Raw genomic sequence first — 22,303 nt, 5'->3', positions numbered from 1 at the left:
CCGCCCCTGGCATGGCGACGGTTGAAACAAAAATTATTATTTGTTTGAAGGTGGTTGACAATGTTTCGTGGTATATTTCATCAGTTCGGACTTCCATTGTCTACTATAATATGAATTGATTTGAAATCCCTGAAAGAAATTATCACCCGAAGTCGATTGTGGATACTAACAATCGAAACGTCGTGACGTAACTTGGTTTGGAATCTTTTAATTTCTAGTTTCATTTCTTGTTGATAATATTTTTTAATTTTCAGTTTGTATTAACTTTTCAATTTTTTTTCATTTTTTGGTTGTTGCTTGTATGTTATTTCTTTGTAATTTTAGTTTTTTGTTCAATAAAATTGTTATTTTTTTTGGTTATTTTTTTATAATTTCTTTCAGGGATTTCAAATCAATTTATATTATATCAAACAATGAAAGTCGGAACTGATGAAATACAAAAATTATTTTTGGGAAAGAAAGTTTTTGGCTTTCTACTACTTGATACAAACTAAAAATATAACCTCTTCAATTCACAAAAATCATTATTTTTTTAATTTCATATATTTCTGAAAACAGTAACCGGGAAACTATGATGATACAGCTATATCGTAGCTAAAATTCCACATTTGCATTCCACTTATCATAATCGTCACGTGGTTGATAAACAACAAAAAAACAAAATTATAAACCGTACCCAGTCTCTTCTACGTATCTCTTTTCGATACAGTCTTCAGACTTCATTCTTTAATTCAAAATGGTCTGTGAATATTTCCAAAATGAGCTAGTTTCTAAGTGTATTGGAAAAAAAAACGAATGATGAACTCATGGCACCCAAAACTTTTCAAAGTTTGGTCTGTTTTTTTTGACAACTAAGCGCCACTTCAACTGGTAAGAAAGGTGAATATCGTCAGCTTCAAAAATATACCAAAATACATTCAAGTAAAGCACAAAACTTATTGCATAATATATTACTTTCACTTCAATGTCTACGGCATTCTCTGAAGAAATGTCTCGAATGCTTCACTACCATAGTACAAAGACACTAATCGTATAACTTACTATAGCACAATCTCTTCAGAAGAGTATTTTTTATCACAGTTGTTATAATTATGCACTCACACTTTCGTCTCGATTTCACTTTTGAGCAGCACAAAAGCCATCACCAGAATCTTCTAGGTTGTGAGAGGAATAAGGTACGTTGCTAGAGTAATCCACAATATAGAGACGTTGATACATGTCGAAGAACTTTTCACTGCAACAAAATAATGACGGTTGAATAGTTTTGCTTTGAATGAAGAGATGATAGTGAAATAATAATATGATTAGTACAGGTTGCCAATTCTATTGTAGGAAAGTATTGAAACCTTTGTCATTTCAAAAAAGAGTAACAAAGAGGAATAGAGTGATGCATGCATACTTGTTAGTTCCAAAGTGGAGCCATCTATGTTTATCATCCAAAAGTTAGAACACTGCTAATAATAAACGTCATTGCTCTTATGTGACGAAATCAAATATCGACCTGGAAAGAATTTAGTCACGACCAATCATGTAAGTCCTATATTATAAGAATAATGATCATTTTGAATGAATAGTATTTCAACTATCTACATTGTACTCTTTTCAACATCAGAATATTAGCTGAGAGCCTGCAGACCACAGTATCCCACTCGTAATGCACTTTTTGGAACCTTTGGTGTAGTAATGAATATTACTAGAGTAGGGGAAGAGCGGGTAATGGGAATCAGCGGGTAATGATAGTCATCAACATATCTCCAAAACTATACCCGCTAGTAATGCGTTTACTACCGTCCCCGCCCCGCTCTGCCCCCTGCTATCGCTGCGAGCGCGCCGTCCCAGTTTTGCGACGGTTCAGGGAATGACAGGTATGTTTTGTTTTTACGGTTCACCGATGCAAATTTTTATGGACGCAAAATAAACGGTGAGTATTCTAATTATTGATCTACTAGCATATGACTGTAAAGGCATACTATAATTTTGTTATTCTGCTTTCAGATGCCGAAAGTACGAGTTAGAACTACCACAAAAACTTAGTGAACAAGTGATACTTTGAATAAAGCGTTGAAACTTATTGAAGAAGATGTTTTTCTATACAAAAAACCGCTAAGGTTTCGAAGTTTCGTTTTTTGGACCTCTTGAAGGGGCATATAAAAAATAGTGCCTTTTATATATGAGAAGTCACCTCGCAGAAAACATCACACCATATGAAGTAGCATTGAACAAGGCATTTAATAACGTTGCGTCTTTTAGTAAAGGAGGGTCGGGATTTAGACCTACAAGTATTTTTCCAAGAATTCCAACGTATTTTGTGATGAAGATTTCCTACCAGCTGATTTGCTCCGATCGGAAACTGCTGTCAGTCAAAACTTTGATTAGTCAGTTTTGCAAATAATAGCCCAGCTCCAGGCATAGAAAGTTTTTCAGTACCTGGCACATCAATGTAAGTTAATTCACTGCTACCTAGTGTTGCCGCCGAGACAAGAGATTCTTGACTCTTGTCTCGTCTTGTCTTGTCTAATCAAGTCTCGATCGAGACAAGAGAAGATTTTCCTTTCGAAAAATTTTGTCTCGTCAAGACAAGACATAAGGTCCTCTTGGATAAGACAAGACAAGACAAGACAAGAGAGGCTTCTCTCGACAAGAGAAGTCAAGAGAGGTCGAGAGAAAAATAGTATTATAGAAATCCAATTATAATATTCTTTTGATGCAAAATGCGTGTTAATATTCACCGTTCGACGATAAATGTTCATCAACTTCGAACCTCTACAACCAGTGAAATCTGACTGTCAAGCTATTCGGACGACTGAAATAGACACTAGAAACATTGATGCCAAAACAACAAACACCTTATATGGATACATAATAATTTTCGAATAACTGAAGATGATTACGAAATGAAATATGTTCATGAGCAGAATACCTGCTGTTTTCGAAGAATAATCAAGTATCCGAAACTGTTTTGTCAGAAAGTTTTCGATTAAATAATGCCTGATATACTTATACCAGAATAATTTGAAGTTATTCACAATTAGTATACAACTGACATCACTGTTAAACGGACGAATCCAGTGCAGCGTTCAAGTACCCAAATAACCACTAAGTTTCCGTTTACTGCAAATTCTGAATACCAAGGACGTTCTCTCGCCAAGAGAAGTCGAGACAAGACAAGACAAGACAAGAGAGTGCCTGAAAAACAGGTCTCTTGTCAAGAAGAGAGACCATTTCCTCTTGACTTAGTCAAGACAAGACGAGAGAAATCATTTTCTTGTCTTGTCTCGACAAGAGGCATCACTACTGCTACCATTGACGCCGCCACCACTTTCCACTCATGGACCGTTGGCCCATTAGCCAATAAAAGAAAACTTGATAGAGAAAGAAAGCTTGATAGAAAAAGAGAATAAGAAAAGTGAAACCGTCTGCCCAGCCAAGGATGAGGGAAAAGGAAAACCGAACCGAAAGAGTAAAGAGGAAGGTTCTCCATGAATCTCATGATACATCTGTTTCAGACGTGGCTACTGATGGTTTATGCCAAGTCGATGAGCTAGATGATGCTGACGACGCAGGGAATACGTGCTTAATTTGCAACGAATTTGGCCGAAATAATGATGTTTGGTACAGGTGTACCTCATGTGGTTTTTGGGCTCACGCAGATTGTATGGGGTGGGAGTCTGCCGAGGGTTATGAATGCGATTTGTGCTAGATTTTTGTATGATCCTCTATGCCCATGAGGTGACCACAATCACCCTTACTTCAGTGCAATGGGAATCAAAATTGTTTATTTTTTTACTTCTCCATTAACCAAAGATGATTATTCAAGAGATGATTACTGATCTCAAATGATAGCCAATTAAATAGATTTTGTTATGAGGTGGTTGCAATAAAAATTTAGTTCAATTCCATTAATTTATTTCAATTATTACTTAAGTGATCCCCATTACCCCTTTCTACGCTACACCAAACTATTACTGTAACACCTCGACAGGTGTTTTGATCACCAAGTGATCATCTTCAAGAGAAAGATCAAACAATTCAATGTGAAAATCTGTTATGTACAAATTTTTTATTTGAATTTTATTCAAAAGTAGTTACATTTTGGGGTGGTTATCACAATTTATATATTCCCTTCCAAGACCTACGAGTGAATGCCCTTCAGAAACATTGTTGACAGAATTAGATCGACCAGACAGTTATAATATCATAATTTGTCGATTTTCGATAACGCAATCGTGAAACTCATAGGTTCCCCACGAAACACTCGAAGGAGTTCATTATACCACTATGGCAAAGCATTTCCAAAAGCTTTACGATTCCTTAGGGAGAGTGGCATGTATGTATACTTTGTCCCTGAGGTATAACTTCCTCGGCGGGAACAGAAGATGAACGTGAATTTATAAAGCCTATATGCTTGTTGCACAAGACTTTTCAGATGAGATCCAGCAGAGTCGTAAATGGAGCTAGTGTATATTTTATCGACAACGTGTTTGTTACGGATCAATATTTCTATAGAAATTAAACATCCTGTTTTGTTGTAGAACTTCTGAAGTGTATACTATTCTTGTGATAGTTGAATTGTCAAACTGCACAGAGAAAGCCAAGTTCAAGTTTATTTAAGTATTGCATGTACAAAAAAAATATTACAATTTTTGTTTACAAAATGGGGTTAGATTTGCTCTCTGAGTAAAACATACCTAGGCGTAATTGCCTGTATGTGTGTGTTTTATCCAGAGCTCCTCTAAGAAAACTATTAGTATTGTACATAAAATTATCTTAAAAATTTTGGTGGGCATAGATTTACAAGATAAAAAAAAATAAGGAAGGTAATTAACTCTTATGTAAAGCATAACTTCAAAACACCTGTATATTTAATGTGTGCACGTATTTTTACTAAAACTCTGAAAGACATTCGACGATTTGTAGAGGACAGGGATAGCAGCAAATGGTGGGTGTATTCACTATCGTTGTATTTTATAGAAAGTTTCCTTGTTTTTCAGGATATAGTTCTTTATTTCAGTTTTAAAATTGCTTAGTTTGCCAAATATTTTTAAATGTACTGGTATTTCATTGTAAAATTTTGTACCGAAAAATAGAAACGTTCTCTGGTTTATAGCTTTTCTAAATGTAAGTATTGCTAATTCTTCATTACTAGTTTGTCTGGTTGGTTGGACAGATCTGCTTCGAAGTGAGTATTTAGTTGTGTGTACTCGAATTATACATTGATGAACATACAAAAGACTGATTGGTAGGATTTTTGTTTCTTCATATAATGATTTTGTGGAATACTGTTTCTTTTTTCTGAAAATGATTTTCATGATGGAATTTTGTATGATATATAGAGGACGTAAGTTCTTAACGAAGGCTCTTCCCCATATCATAATATTGTATCTTAGAATGTATTCTACTAGGGAAGTATAAAGAATTAGTAGGTTTTTGCGTGAGAGGATATCTGAGGATATCTGAGTGTAAAGTCTGTGCAGTAATGCTCTCAGTCGTTTATTTAAATTCGAGATGTGCTCAGTCCAGCGAATGTGCTGATCCAGAGTCACTCCTAGGTATTTTATTGATAATACTCGATCTATTTCTGGGCAGGTACATGTATTTGTGTCCGTGCAAGTTGTTTTGTGAAGGTTTATAGAATAATCTCTAGTGGGTTGTGTATTAACCGTAGGTGTAAAAGGTATGAATTCAGTTTCAGAGACGTTTGGGGTAAGTAGGTAATGGTCCAGCCAAATTTGGAAATTTTTTAGATCTGCTTCTGTGGTTGATTTTATTTCTTCCAAGCTTGTTCCTGTGAATATCAGAACGGTGTCATCGGCATAGCATATTATGTTGGACGACAAGTCTCGTATTTGAACTATATTATTCATATAAACCAAAAAAATAAGTGGCCCCAGAATAGTCCTTTGTGGTACACCCATTTTGACAGTTAATTCTGAGCTCACGTCTCTTCCAATCTTCACTTTTTGTGTTCTGAATTTCAAATAGTTTAGCATCAGGTCCAATGCGATACCTCGAAATCCATAGTATTCTAATTTTTTTAAAAGGATATTATGTGAGACCGTATCAAAGGCCTCAGCAAGGTCAAGGAAAATAGCCGGACATTTTGATGATTCGTCTAACGCTCACACTGTTTTTTCGAGGAAATCAGCTATGGCATTTTCAGTACTGGATTGTTTAATGAAACCGTACTGCCTGTCAGTTATAATTTTGTACATGTTGAAAAAATCAAGCAGCCTGTTTTTCAAAGCGTGTTCAAATATTTTAGCAAAATTGTTGATGACAGAAATGGGTCTGTAGTTATCCATGAGAGTGATGTCTCCTGTTTTGAAAATAGGGGTTACGACAGATTCTTTCCATTGTAGTGGTATTATAGATGTTTCAAAGCAGAAGTTGATTATATACTGTAGGGGTGTTGTAATATGGTTGTGTGTAGGTAATTATGTTTGATAGTTTTGGCTGTGATTTTATCATTTCCAGGAGAGCTGTTATTTTTCAATTTTGATATTATGATAATTATTTCATTCATGGTTACTGGTTGTAAGTATATTGATGAGTTATTTTTTTCGGATTTTAAAAAATTTGGTGATAAAATTGTGTGAGCTATTTTGTTTGACATTTTGTATCCGTGTTGTGTGAGAAATGTATTGAATTTGTTTGCTTTGGTCGTCTTTTCTTTTATGTGCATATTTTGGTCATCAACAATTATTGTATTTTCAATGTCTTTATTTTTTTTATATAGCTTCATATTTGAAATCATTGTCATTGAATGAATTGATACATGGGCTAAAAGGTCTTGAGCTCAACACATAGTCTTATTCCATTCACCTCTGTTTCAGTTAATAGTAACCTTCAAAAGGAAGCTGTTGAATATTCATGATATTTCAGTAATTGACTGTTAATCATGATGATATTTTCGTAATTGACTAATTGATATGCTGAATTTTCCTGGACAATATTTCTGTTTGGAAATCTTCATCGACATCACCTGGGCTGAAGAGTCCCGGAAGAAAACACGTTGTTTTTCGAAATTGGCTTTACTGATCAACGTAATCTTCATCGAGAGTCACATAATTATTCCAGCGCCGCTCTAACATTGCAATACCATTTTTGTGAAACGATTTCTCTTTTGCCTCAAAATAGGCCTCAGTTTCAGCATGATCCTCTTCATTCAAGCAAATTTTTTTATCGGTGAGCATTGTTTGAATTCTGAGAACAATAAAAAGTCGCTGGTTGCCAGATCTGGATGAAACGGTGTTTTTGCGGAAGGAATTCGAAGCTCAATTCATTCAATTTTGCCATCGTTTCTATTGATTTGTGACACTGTGCATTGTCTTGATGAAGCAGCACTTTTTTTTCTTCAAATGGGGTCGTAAGTCTGCAATTTTGGCCTCGAAAAGCTCCAATAACACTATATAATATTCACTGTTGATGTTATTTCTCTTCTCAAGATAGACATTGAATATAACATTACGCACATCCCAAAATACCGAGGCATAACCTTCCCAGCCGATTGTTGTGCTTTCGAGTGCTTTGTACGAGGTTCACCAGTTTCTCAACACTCAGATGACGACATGGATAAACATTGCTCAGAATCATCAAAACGTTCTTGATTTTGATCAACAGTGAGCTTACTTTGAACAGAGCTTTCTCAGTCAAATGCTCATGTAATATAAAGCCAACACGTTCTTCCGATCTGTATCTCTGTATCTGTAGAGTAGGGGGGGTGAGTGTAGACTCATAGCACTTAGGTCACATGTGACTCATTGTACATTCTCCCGAGGAGTTGTCCTCCTAGGTCATCGTCCATCCTGTCCTTTCCAGGAAGGTGAACAGGTCACTAGGAGACATCTCCTTTATATTGGCAGGTGTAGGCCAAGACTCGCCAAACACACTCTCTTTGGCAACCTTGAGGTGTCTCACGGTGGCCTCCGCGAAGGTTTTGGAAGGTGCAGCGATATTACGCGGCTTCTTCAACTTTCTTGGGGCTCCTTTCGTGGGGGTACACAAGTGGGGGAGCTTTCCTGCAGGGGCAACCAGTTCTGTGCCTTGATTCAAGGCGGAGCTCTTGGTACCCGCCGCAGGAACTCTCCTTGCTGTTGAAGGTGAATTGCTATGTCCAGCCTCATTCCAAGCGGTAGATTGAGGTGGACACTTCTGTTCATCTCCAGCCACTGACTTAGATTGTTGTGAGCACTGCTGTCCAGCCTTGGGCTTGGTTTTTGTTTTTGTTGTTTCTGTTTTTGTGTTGTGTACCAGATGTAGGATGATTAAAATGGCTGCGGCCATTCAGCTGTCGCCATGATTCCTTACACCTTAGCTTGAGTAGACTCGTTCACGGTGGCATGTTTCGCAAAAGTTTTTAGAGGGTTTTAGTTCCACACACCCTACTTATTTTTGCCTTTGACCAGGAGTCCGGTGACCCCGTCCGTAAGGCCACATTGGCTTCCCGGTCAGGGCCACCAGTCCCCTGGTCGTTCCCCTAGCCGCCACCTGGGGACGCGCCCGATAGGTAGCCCAATCCACGTTCTTCTGATATCTCAACAATATCAGCTAACTCACGCAACTCCACTTCTCGAGCATTCAAAATGATTTTGTGGTTTCACTGCCTCATTTGGACGTCCACTGCGTTCGGCAACTTCAGCTCTACGACCACGTTTGAAGTCAGCAAACCAACGTTTTGATTATTGTTTTTGATGGAGTAGAGTCCTTATAACACTTTTCAAGCCATTGCTCCGCTTGAAAGGCATTTTTCCCATCAAGAAGCAGTTTAAAATCGAAACACAAAATTGTTTTTGATCCATTGTTTTGAAAATAACAAAAGTAGTATCGCTCTTAGCACAATAACTCACATACTCATGAAGGTTCGTACTAAGTGTAAAAGTGGTGAATGTAATAAGACTAGACTAACTACGTGTTGGACCCGAGCATTTTTAGCCAATGTCCTATATGAGTATATCATAAAGAGCATTCATATTGTTTTTGGATTACTGAAAGGATAGCTCTCATAATGAAACTAAGTATTACATTACTTCAGGAAAATTTCTGGCTAATTCTGGAGTTCCACAAGGCTCGAACCTAGGACCTCTTCTGTTTTTACTTTTTATCAATGATTTGTCTTCAACTCTTAAATTTTCGGAGTGCTTACTTTTTGCAGATGACTTAAAACTTTTCAAACGAATTCAAACTGTTCGAGACTGTATAGGTCTGCAGAGAGATATTGATAAAACCATGGATTGGAGTCTAAGAAATAAATTATATTTCAATTTGAAAAAATGTTCTGTACTCTCAATCACCCGTATTGAAGAGAAATGAAGGTAGAGATCCTAGAGAGAAAAACTGAAATAAAGGATCTTGGTGTTACCTATAATTCACAATTCAACTTTTCCACTCACATTAATAACATGATTAAGTCCGCTAATCATATTTTAGGTTTTGTTATCAGACAAACATCGAATTTTGCCAATATTAACACCATTAAATTATTATATTATTCCCTGGTCAGGCCTAAACTAGAATTTGCCTCAATTATTTGGTCCGGGGAATATCAAATATATCTAAATAATTTGAAAAAAGTACAAAACAAACTGTTGAGATATTTGTATTCAAAAAAGTACCACATGTGGCCTAATTATAATACCGTCAGGACATATCAATTAGGATCGGAATTCAAGATACTATCCTTAAACCAGAGACGAACTTTAACATCAATGACATTCCTGTAATAATCAATAAACAATTTAACAAATTCCCCAGAAATCCTCAATGTGCTTCCATTTAATGTACCTCCACGGTGTATACGTTCCGCACCAATGTTTAATATCTCTGCAATATGTACATCATCGAGAGCACCTCTTTCAGCTATGATTAAATTAGCAACCAATTTCAATCTACTTATGGATTTAGATTGGACCTTACCTCTATCAGTTTTTCGTAAAACAATTTTAGAACAAATATTGAATTCAACCCTGTCAAACTGAACATATATTTGACGAATCCACTCATTGCAGTTATGGACGACTCCCTACGAATCTGGTATCAGTAAATAATACTTTAGTAATCCAGATCTATATTTAATAGCTATCATTGTAATGTATTTGCCATCGGTTTATCCATGTAATTAGTCTATGATGGACTGTATGGGTAATAAATACAAATAAATAAATACATAAATAAATTAGCTTTTTAGTAATATAAGATATGTGCTTTTCGAAAATCAATTCAGAGTCAAATATAATTCCCAGAAGATGGAATCAGGTCAGAAGATGGGTCAATAAATAACAAAAAAGTACGGAGGAATATATCTTTGAGAATGTCTGAAAAGGAAATTCAATAATAGCTTCAACAAAAACGCATGGGCTCTAAATAATTACAAGGCTTCTCCCTGGACCCTGTCTATTCAGACTGAATAATTGTGTATTGTCTGCATATTGGATACTGTTGACTAAAAATTAGAAAGCCTTGATGGTTCTGAGCAGTGTTTGGACATGCTTAAATATGACAAACCGGAATCTTTGCGTCGATATGTGAGAATGGATAAAAATGGCATAACAATCGGCTATTCAGGCTTAATAATTGTCTTTATATTGTCTGCATATTGGAGCAGCAGTAGGCAAGCTGATAAATGAACAAAGGTGTTATATCCTGAAAGTTTTCAGGTAAAGACCAAGGTGTGGAAATTATAACACCGCTACGTTAATTTGAACTATTCAATGTCGCACTCTATTTATCAACTGACAATGTATTCTGCTTATCGCAGGTCGACAGAAAGGTACAAAAAATGATACTGTTTTTATATGTGAAGGTTAATGAGCTAACCAATATATGACAAAAAGTGAATTGAAGAGGTTATGTTTTTAGGAGTGATTAATTTTTGGGAAAGAAGAATCCCTCATCCTTTTTTTTTGTATCAAAATGGATTAGTAGAAAACCAAAAACTTTCTTTCCCAAAAAAAAATGACAAAAGGTATCTCTTCATGTTTTATGCGAATCAGACATTGGTTTACAGGAGGCAGGCAATTTGGAGAAATCACAAATTATATTTAGGAGAATGTCATAAATAACCTGTACAAACTAATATAGGAAACATAATTGTGAAAATGGCTTCATGAAATGTCACAAGGAAAGAAGTAATTGAGGCCTGTGATATTGCAACATGTGTCGATGTGTTAAAATAACAGTTTGGTGTTGGGAAGAAACTCCAATCAGATTCATTACTACACCAAAGGTTCCAAAGAGTGCTTCACACTGTTTATGCAGATATCAAGTGATGTTTGAATAAAATGTGCCTACCATCAAATTTTTCTACGTAGATAGACCACTCACCAAGAAGGAGTGCCTCCCTTATGGGAACACTCTGGGTCTGGACCACGCTCTCTTTGTCGCTTTGGTACAGTATCGGGGCTATAGAAGCGACGCACTTCACTCTCATTGAACCTCCTCGAAAATGGTGATTGCTTAGCTTGAATGTCAGGCCTAATGTTGAAGATATAAGGTCTTTGGGGTGGTGAGTGTTCGGATATGTGATGAGAGCCTCCTTTTTCTGTATCTGGAACAAAAGAAAATTGACACATGACAAGTGGTAGTATTATTGTTGACATTGAGTTACGAGAGACATACCACTTATATTTTGAACTTTGGCAACACCGAGTGTTCTTAGTGGTCAACTACCGTTTCCACCTGAAAGTTAGACATTCTTGAACCTTACTTTCTACGGAACGTTTTCTCATTTCAACAAAATTTTACATTCACATGAAAATCGTGTCTCTGCGAAAAGTCTGAATCAATTGAAATTTTTGTGCAATGATTCATCACGACTCATTCCTACTTTTGGCTGAGAAGTCTGATTGTATCTACTGTTCCAGTTACCCGTCAAATAACTGAAAGTTTTTCGAAATCAGTTCTATCAAAAAAATAATGATACTGTGCAATACTGATAATGCAAAATTGTTATGTGACATACTGTGAGATGGATACATTCTTGGGCATGAGTTACATCAGCATATACCAGGTGTTCCAACGATAAATTTACTCACCCAAAACTCAGATGATACCCGTGATCAAACTTTCCGAAAGAACTCTGTCTGACATGCAACGGCTAACGAAATAAGGGGTCTAGACATATAATATTTGAGAAGTATTCAATCATCCTGTCACCTTCGTGATTGTTTTCATAATAGATCAATTTGTTACCGATAACAGAAACGAATATACAGTGTGTAAAGGCCAAATAGAATAAATTCATTATTTGAGTTACAGTACATATTTTGAGAAAATCCGGAAACCCGTCAAATTTAAATTATGAGTTAACATACTTCAACGGAAAAATGCTACCCCTACCTCCAACCCCTGTCGAATGACAATACAACCCCAATTTTTCAAAGGGGAAGTATAGGCTTGTGATACATCGTTGGAAAGGTCTCTCCATTCTCTATTCAAAAATGATATCGCTTTCGAATTTATCACAACAATTAAGAAAAAATAAATTAAAATCATGTGGTTACCGAAATTCGATAAAATACACTCAAAACTTATTGCAATATACTCAAAACATATTTCATATTAAAGTATCAAGCGATTAGTGAGCAAAAACAATAGCAATGTTCTTTTTAGATGGTATCTTTTAAAAAACTAAATAATTTCCGTGGCAACGTTAGTTTAAAACGCCTTGTCAACTTGTTTTGTATGTTATAATATTAGTTGTCAGTATTTTAATTTAAGTTTAAAGTTCGTGAACTTCTAGTCTGACAAATGGTTAGATTGACGGAAATAGATGAAATAACAGTTTTACAGGAAGTAGCTCGCCTATTTCATGAGAAATTCCCTAATTTACCGCCCATATCTCAAGGAACAATAAGCAAAGTAAAGAAGCAGTTTCACGAGCTTGGTCATGTGGGGCATATCAAAGAAGCAGCTGCCAATGCAATGAGTGATAAACTCAAATTAGATATGATGCTTGAGTTTGAGAAAAACCTACATATATACAGTAGGCAGGAATCTACTTCATTCAATACTAGCCATACATCGATACTAAACATTAAAAGAAAGTAAAATGCATCCCTATAAAATGATTCCTACTCAGGAGCTCATGGAAGACAATTTTGATGAAAGAACTTATTTTTGTGAGCAACTGATGGACATGTTAGATAACAATATCATCCAGTTAGGAGATGTTATGTTTTCTGATGAGTTTACTTTGTCTCTTGTCATGCTAATCGGCCAAATTGCCGCTACTGGTCAACGGAAAATCTTCACTGGATGATAGAAGAACACACGCAATACCCTCAAAAGGTTGATGTTTGGACAGGGATTGTAAGAAACCATAACATTGGTTCCTTTTTCATTGAGGGCAACTTGAATGGCGATGATTGTTTGGCACTACTTCTAAATGATGTCATTCCAAGTTTAGCAAATTTATATCCTGACCCAGGAAACCCTAAAGTTTCAGTGAATACGATATGGTTTCAGCAGGATGGAGCACCACCACATTACCAAGTCAATGTCCGGCAATACCACGATACAACATTTCCCAATCAGTGGATAGGGAGGCAAGGATCGATTGAATGGCCAGCACGTTCACCTGATTTTTAATCATCTGATTTATTTTTATGGGGATATGTAAAGAGCAATGTGTACAAAACTAAACCTTCAGATTTGAATGACTCGAAAGAACGAATAACGCTTGCGATTAGGTCGGTCACGCCTAATATGTTAAATAATGTGAGAAGACAGTTTTAGATGTTGCCAAGACGTTCGCGGTGAACCTTTTGAACATCTACTTCGTTACCATCAATAGTTTCATTTTTTCGTATTCTACCTTTCATTACGTTTTGCATTACATTTCAGTTTTTGAGTGTATTTTATACAATTTCGGTAACCACATGATTTTAATTTATTTTATCTTGATTGTTGCAATAAGTTTGAAAGCGATAACATTTTTTAATAGAAAATGTCATTCGAAGGAGTTTGAAGGTAGGGGTGGCATTTTTACGTTGAAGAATGTCAAATTATAATTCACATTTGACGTGTTTTGGGATTTTTTGAGAATATGTACAGTAACCAAAATAATGAATTTATTCCTTTTGGCTTTTACACACTGTATATCATTCCTCATACACAGGCCGATCATTTTGCCTACTAAAATGAAATTTATTTGTTTACTGTTCATTTCTATATGTTCATGTGATTTTACTGTAAACAATTTTAAGAAAGTAAATAAATACATATCATTATTATTTTATGGTAATTAACATCAGGTACAATAACAACATGAGTTACACTAGTAATTTATTTATTAGTTACGTAAAGTGCCGGTTCTTCCAGATATGTATGAAAATATCAATTTTAGATTTATCTTCAGTCATCTCCTGATGATGATAACTTGATCAGCGAACCGCGACCTACTAAATAAAATCACAAAAAAGCATATTGCGTACATTTATTAGAAAATCATGTTCCAGGAAGATAGTGCTCCTTTACATTGCTCATAAGTTGTTAGTAATTAAATGAACGACAGTTTCAGTATTCAATTTTTTTAAGGACAAAACACAAGCGCTGCAGGAAAATCGTTAAGGCGCTCTTAGAGCAGCAGTAGTGATTCACATTGGATTTGAATCGCTGGAGATTAAATCTATTTGGAAAATAGTTCTCAGGAAGTTTATTCCACATAAACGCCATTCTCCAAATGAAATAGTTCCCAAACAAAGAAGTTCGAAGTGTACAGAGTTGAACCTCAAAACAATGGGCAGCCACAGTCCGTCGCGTATTTTTGATATGTACCGCTCTTGGTAGAATCAAATGTGCCAAGTCACTTGAACACCTCCCGTGAAAGTATCTACAGAAGAGAGACAATTCCAAACTTTCTTCGATGTTCCAGGCTATCAAGGTTGCACATGATGTTCGCGTCTACAATCAGGCGGATGGCTCTTTTCTGGATGGAATCCAGCAGTTTCAGGGTATGTTTGGGGGCGGAGCCTCATACATGAGAACAATACTCCAAAGAAAGTATGATCTGAGCTTTATGAAGCATCAAAAGTTAATGAGGTGTGTACAGTTTTCTGGTTCGGAACAGTGTTCCAACTTTTGAGAAGCAGCCTCTGTAATTCTAGCGACATGATTGTGCCAAGACATATTGGTATATATTTTAACCTTCAACAAACTTATCGAAGCAGAAAGCGGAATTGTCTGACCTGACATTTTTCTTTTTGGAGAGAACCGATACCTGGGTTTTTGTGGCATTGAATTGATATTGGTTAATTTCACTCCAGTTCAAAATTATTTCTAGATTCTCCTGCTGTCGTTGAAGATGTGCATCCGCAGCAGATGTCCTGGAATCCATATGTAATAACGAAACTAGTGTGCTGTGGTCAGCAAAGCAATATATTGGATTCTTGTTTTTTTTCAATAAGTCGTTGACATACAATAAAAAGAGAGTTGGAGACAATATGGATCCCTGGGGAACACCAGCGTTGATTTTTGAGTAAAGTCCATTCGATTTGTGAACTTTTCGAAATACTGTCTAGATTTATAAAATGGGACCAGTTTCCTAAAGCGAAGCAGCAATAAACCTAACCATTCTCAATGAGGTATCACAGGACTCATATCTCGAATGAAAAATAATTCGAAGGATGACATTCTCGCTCAAAGAATTAAGGATTTTCTAATAGTTTTTTTTATCAAGGTTTTCTAATAGTTTTTTTCATCAAAATTTGTCCCCTTCAGTAACAAACTTAAAACGATATTTAAATTTTTGCGGAAAATTCTTTATATTATGGCAATGTGAGTTGTTCTTGAATACTGATTTGAGTTTTTCTTCTCTCGTGATTTCTTCTCTCTCTCTCTTTCTCTCTCAGTGCAGATTATTCACTGAGTAGATGCTTTCCTGCTCGAAACTTGGAAAAACGTTAATAACTTCAAATCAATGGTTCTTACCCTTTGTTCGTTGATATACCAGTGGAGAATAGACGCAGGGTGACTTTTTCCCGATGTGCAGTTCAAATTTATCTCATCGCCAATTTGATATTCCATCTCGACGCCTGTAATGATTGGATCTTCTTCAGGTAATGCTGGAAAATATAAAAAAAATCTTCAGAAACAAAACATGGAAGTCTAATAGAAGTTGTGTAATTGGCCGCTGTGGTAGTGCGTCCGACTCACGATCGGAAAGTCGTGTGTTCGATTCCCGCCTCGACCAGATATTTTTCTCGAGATAATTTATCTGGTTGGAGCTGGAATGATTCTGCAACCGTGTTAGGAATCACACGTTAAAAGGTAATACCTCGTTAGTCCTTAGCTCGCACAAGTTTCTCAATTTCTGAGAGTTGTCGTTCGTATGGGGGCGGCAGCTGATTAACGGAAAAACAGATTTTAAACAGATGTTTTCAAACAGAAACAATAAATATTTCAATATTCTCGTATCACCAGTTTGAACTTCAAAATAACAGTTATATAATGGAATGTAAAACATCAGGGCAGTATTTTTATACTGAGATATATAATATAAAAATACCCAGTATATAACTTTATTGTGAAATATCAAACAGGGATTTCCATCACATATGTCAAAAAAGACCTCACGAAATACTCGTACTCGTACACTTCAAATTCATCTTCCTGGAGACAAATAACAGAGGCAGTTCTATTCAGTGAAAATCTCACAATAATATGTTAATAATAATAATAACTTTATTCACAACAAACACAGATTAGAGTTGAATTGATACAAAATATGTGAACGAAGTGGTTTGGCGATAAGAGCAGAGCTCTTGTTTCGCGAGAAGTTATAAAGAATATGTATATATGTATATAAATATTTGTATAAAAGTTAGTATGGCGTTCATGCAGTAGAAACTAGAAAACATTTTATTGAATTTTGTGAATTTGGCGTTATCATTAAATAAATGATATTTCGGCTTCAAGTGAAATAGGCCAATTAAATACTAGAGAAACAAAAAATTAGAAAAATAGATAAAACCTTGGACAAATATTACACGTTTCATGAGAATAAAATATTAATGTTCAAATAGATAAAATCTTAGGCAATATGGATAAGATTATGCTACTTACAATACAGTATGACACAACTTTAGGATAAATTTGACTGAGACTAACTTAGTTCATTGTAACAGATTTTTTTCAAATTGTCCATCTTTTTCGAGAATGAGTTTTGTTATTTGTTTTTTGAATATTGGTTTGTAATAAGAAGTTTTGCTTTGTGATGTATACTGTTATATAATTTAGTTGCCATAAAATAATATGCTCTTTGTGAAATATACTTTTTAACAGTAGGATGCCGTGTGTTATAGTCGTGGGTTCATGATGATGCTTTATTTTTGCTGAAATGATACTTCACGTTTGTATGAGAGTAATATAATTGTCTCACATCCATAGCTTCACACTCTCTATACAGTTTGTTTAAGTTCTTTCTGAGGTAAGTAATTTTTCGAGGAACGGAAGTTGTGAAGTATTGTTTGCAGTTTTGTTATTATATATTTTATATGAGAGTCCCACCTTAAGTTTCTATCTATGTAGAAGCCCAAGTATTTGATTTCTCTCAGGGAATCTAATTTTACTGTTTTTTTCTTGTTCGCCGACATCAAGAGTTTCAAATGGACAATCATTGGATAAATTGCAGCTAAATGAAAGAAAATTACTTTTTTTCAGATTCACTGTCAGGAGCCTTTGGTCAAACGATTTTTTTGAGCAAGTGGAAATCTGTTTCTACTTTCTTTTTAAAATCAAGCCAAGTCTGCCTCATAGAATTACGCAGTATCGTATGCCTATTCAATTATTTTTCTACCGCTGTCGAAATTGAATAATTTATTTAGATATAAATTGAAAAGCAGAGGACCCACTACCGTACCTTGTGGGACTCCACATTCTATTTGTTTTTGATTGCTAATTGTAACTGCAATTCGCACAAATTGCATTTTCTATTTCGAAGATAGCTTTCAAAAAGCGTTTGACAGTTCCCTCTGATACCATTATTATCTAAAGTTTGTAGAAGTAGTTGATGAACGACAGTATCGAAAGCCTTCGTTAGGTCTATAAATAGACATAAGGAAGGTTTTCCTTCCTCCAAGGATTCATGTATCAATTCTGTCAGTTCAAGAATCGTGTCTTCGCTTGGGTTGAGGTTTCTTCTTTGAAGCTAAATTATCTATCTGAAATCAATTCGTATTTGGTTACAAATGAGTTTATTCTTTTCTTTAGCAATTTATCGAAGATTTTTGACAGATGGGTGATAAGCAATATTGGTCTATCCATAGTCCGTGATTTCAGTTTTATCTCGTTTTTCATGGATAGAAGTCACTAGTGCAGTTTTGAATGATTCGGGCCACATACTAAGTGATATACATTTATTAATAATAAAAACTGAAGAATCTGGTATAAAATGTGATATTGATTTTAGCAGTTCTACTTTGATTTCGTCTTTTCCTACCGCCTTTTCGTTTCGTTTTCAAGATGGAAAATTAAAGCGTGAACTTCATTTCTATCAGTTAGGCTCAAGACAAAATAGTTTGGTGAAATGTTTGGATCAAAAACGAGGTTTTTAATTTTGACTATTTTATTTGCCAATTTCTTTCAAATATCTACGAAATTATTGTTGAATTCATTGTCTCTGTTGTTTGTTAGGAGAACTCCCTGATCCTTTCTAATTGGTCCAATTGAATACATTATGGATTTTCATCAATTATCTACGAATTTCATCACAATATTCATTATTTCAAAGTAAGAATTATTCAAATAATCAGAACACAAATGTAAAAGTATAATTGTTATTGTCATTGATAACGGCGGTAATATACGCTAGGTATAATCACTTGTCTATGAATTACCAACAAGCAGATAAGTTCATCTTCTTCAATGAATCTTCGCTTTCAAATTTGACTGAAATACAGGGATGTCTTCATCTCAAGTGTATCATACTGTATAAGATCGTTTAAATAAGTTGAAAAGCGAAATTGTAGCTATTATTGTTAGACAGGATTTTTTTTCCAATTTTCGTGAGGCACCCGTGCCAACAATTTACGAAATTTACGAAAATTTCATCGTTAACAAAATGAAGAAAAATGACTCTTTTTGGAATTTTGATTACTTTTGAAAAATTATATGATCGTCAAATTCTTTTCAGTAAATGAATAAATAAATTGATAGAAAAAATTCACGATGATTGGAAAAATCCTGAACTAGTTATTTCAACATTGAGAAAGTTTTTACAGTGATTATTTCTCCATGACAACAAAATAGGGAAACAATGTTTTGCCTCTTCGTTCATAAACGTTTTATCAGAAATGATATCAATTCAAATAAATTTCGACTTTGAGAATTTTTTTCTCCAACAATGCAAAAAGAGCGACCTACTTCCGTTTTTCTATTTGGAATTTGAACAATCAATGATTTATCCAATAATTTCATGTCTTCTATCGATAAATGGCACAGCTCTTCACGCAAGCAAGCTCCATATATTCCGAAAATAGTAGCAACTTTCATCATCAAATATTTTTTATCTGGCGCCTCATTTATAAACCGCTGGACTTGTTCAAACGTAAAAGTTTTTGATTTTTTGGGCCTATAACTTTCATTTTTCCACTTCAAGAATGCTATTACTTTGAAATATTTGCTTGTATTAACAACACTTTCAACGAGCGTACTCGACTTTATCATTGACACAAAGATGACGTTCCATATTTCTTATTTCTCTTCTAGATAGGCTAAAAAGACGATTTCGCTGAAATTTCCTTCGTTGTATTTAAGTCTATACCAGGTAAGAAAATTAGAATATGTGATGTCGTACTGCTGAGCCAATTTTTTCAGTAACAAATGAATTGAAACTTTTTTGCAGCCACTTTGACATCGTCAGAAACACACAATTTCTCACTTTTGTTCTTCATTATGCAAGACATTAAACACGAGCAAGAACTTTGAATGTTACTTTAAATAAAACGCGTGAACTGTAAACAATACTGTTTGTTGGTAACCAGGTGATTTGGCGTCACCTGACACGGCCACTTTACAGCAAATGCGATAACATCGAAATAGTTAACTGACAAGGGATGGCAAAATGTGTTTTTATAGAAATATCAAATTTATCTATTTTATTATGAAAACAGGACAGTTGTACAAATAACTTTGTATGATATTTGTGTTGAAAGTAAGTTTTATTTTGTTCGTGAAATTGCTCAAATCGCTTGGCTTGTTTCGCAAAAGTTTTCACTCACAAAATAAAACCTTACTGATAACACTCATAAATAGCTATTTCGTGTCTATTATTTTTCACACAGACACCATTTTTTGACAACCACCAGCCGTAAAATAAAGTTTCTGGCAAAATAATTGAAATTTAATTCAATATTAAGCATTCTTCCCAATCACCAGCACTTCGATTTTCTCCTTTACGCGCGTTCCACCAACAGAGTTGGTCTCTTCAGGAGGTAAAAAAACTTATCATCAAACGCAAACTTGGTTAGTAGAATGCGCATCTCGAAAAGTATTGAAGATTGGGAATAGTGCTTATATTTGTATTTATTATACGCCCGATGTTTCAGTGTTACGTTTCACTTACAAAACTGGTTTATTTGAGATTGAATGTCAAGTATTCTGTGTATAGCTATGATACATACAATATAGTCGTCTTTGGAAAACAAAACATTCACTCAGATAATGACAATGACATAGTTTTATAATCAGAAATGAAGGGAATCATGAGGCTGTATAGAGTTTCATAATGAATGAACATGCTGGGATTAACGTTTATGCCATGGCGAACAATTTCTTTCTCCATTTTCACAAATGGCAACTTGAAAGTTTGAATAATGGGGCTGAAAAATTTCTGATTGTTCAGTTTTTTATATTCGTACTTAGGGAGATTACATCATTCAAGTTTATTGAAAGAATATTGGCTTTTGAAAGTTTTCAAAGTCGATATTTATTTGAAATGATATCATTTCTGATAAATCGTTTATTAACGAGGCAAAACATTGTTTCCCTATTTTGTTGTCATGACTGTTGTAATGACTGTAAAATTTTTTTCAATATAATAACTAGTTCAGGATTTTTCCAATCATGATGAATTTTTTCTAACAAATTATTTATTCATTTTCTGAAAAGAATTTGACGAACATATGATTTTTCGAAAGTAATCAAAATTCCAAAAACATCATTTTTCTTCATTTTCTTAACGATGAAAATTTCGTGAATTGTTGGCACGGGTGCCTCACGGAAATTGGAAAAAAATTCCTATCTAACAATAATAGCTACAATTTCGCTTTTCAACTCATTTAAACGATCTTATACAGTGTGATTCACTTGAGATGAAGACATCCCTGTATTTCAGTCAATTTTGAAAGCAAATATTCATTGATGAAGATGAACTTATCTGCTTGTTGGTAATTCATAGACAAGTGATTATACCTAGCGTATATTACCGCCGTTATCAATGACAATAACAATTATACTTTCACATTTGTGTTCTGATTATTTGAATAATTTCTAACTTTGAAATAATGAATATTGTGATGAAATTCGTAGATAATTGATGAAAAGCCATAATGTATTCAATTGGACCGATTAAAAAGGAGCAGGGAGTACAAACAACAGTGACAATGAATTCAACAATAATTTCGTAGATATTTGAAATAAATTCGCAAATAAGATAGTCAAAAATAATAACCTCGTTTTTGATCCAAACATTTCACCAAACTATTTTGTCTTAAGCCTAACCGATAAAAATGAAGTTCACGCTTTAATTTTCCATCTTAAAAACGAAAAGGCGGTAGGAAAAGACGAAATCGAAGTAGAACTGCTAAAATCTATATCACATTTTATACCAGATTCTTCAGTTTTTATTATTAATAAATGTATATCACTTGGTGTGTGGCCCGAATCATTCAAAACCGCACTAGTGACTTCTATCCATAAAAAACGAGATAAAACTGAAATCACAAACTATAGATAGACCAACCTCGCTCATCACCCATCTGTCAAAAATCTTCGAAAAATTGCTAAAGAATAGAATGAACTCAATTGTAACCAAATACGTATTGATTTCAGATAGATAATTAAGCTTCAAAGAAGAAACCTCAACCCAACCGAAGACACGATTCTTGAACTGACAGAAATGATACCTGAATCCTTGGAGGAAGGAAAACCTTCCTTATGTCTATTTATAAACCTAACGAATGCTCTGATTACTCTCGTTCATCAACTACTTCTACAAACTTTAGATAATAATGGTATCAGAGGGAACTGCCAAACGCTTCAAAGAATACTCCAGATTGGCTCCTCAGGGATCATCTTTCACCAACTCTTC

At 34.9% G+C, this 22,303-nt stretch overlaps 1 protein-coding gene across 2 annotated transcripts in view; it reads right to left on the bottom strand.

The window, feature by feature from the left end:
* Nucleotides 1–934: 934 nt before the first annotated feature.
* The window catches only part of LOC111505249 (uncharacterized), a 265,863-nt gene continuing 244,494 nt past the window's right edge, over nt 935–22,303 (bottom strand). The window contains exons 5-7 of one of the 2 annotated variants that reach the window (XM_074178233.1): nt 15,925–16,058; nt 11,287–11,542; nt 935–1,234 (exon numbers count right to left, since the gene is read on the bottom strand). In XM_074178233.1, coding sequence (XP_074034334.1) covers nt 1,155–1,234; nt 11,287–11,542; nt 15,925–16,058 — 470 coding nt within the window. In that variant the 3' untranslated portion in view covers nt 935–1,154. The remainder of the gene's footprint in view (nt 1,235–11,286; nt 11,543–15,924; nt 16,059–22,303) is intronic. The other variant, XM_074178234.1, reaches the window with a different exon arrangement.

The sequence above is a fragment of the Leptinotarsa decemlineata genome, unplaced genomic scaffold (assembly GCF_025532065.1).
Source record: "Leptinotarsa decemlineata unplaced genomic scaffold, Ldec_3_MD MMD2_tig00003736_RagTag_RagTag, whole genome shotgun sequence".
NCBI classification, from domain to species: Eukaryota; Metazoa; Arthropoda; class Insecta; order Coleoptera; family Chrysomelidae; genus Leptinotarsa; species Leptinotarsa decemlineata.
Note: the sequence above shows the minus strand (reverse complement) of the source record. Positions and strands in the feature narration are given on the sequence as shown.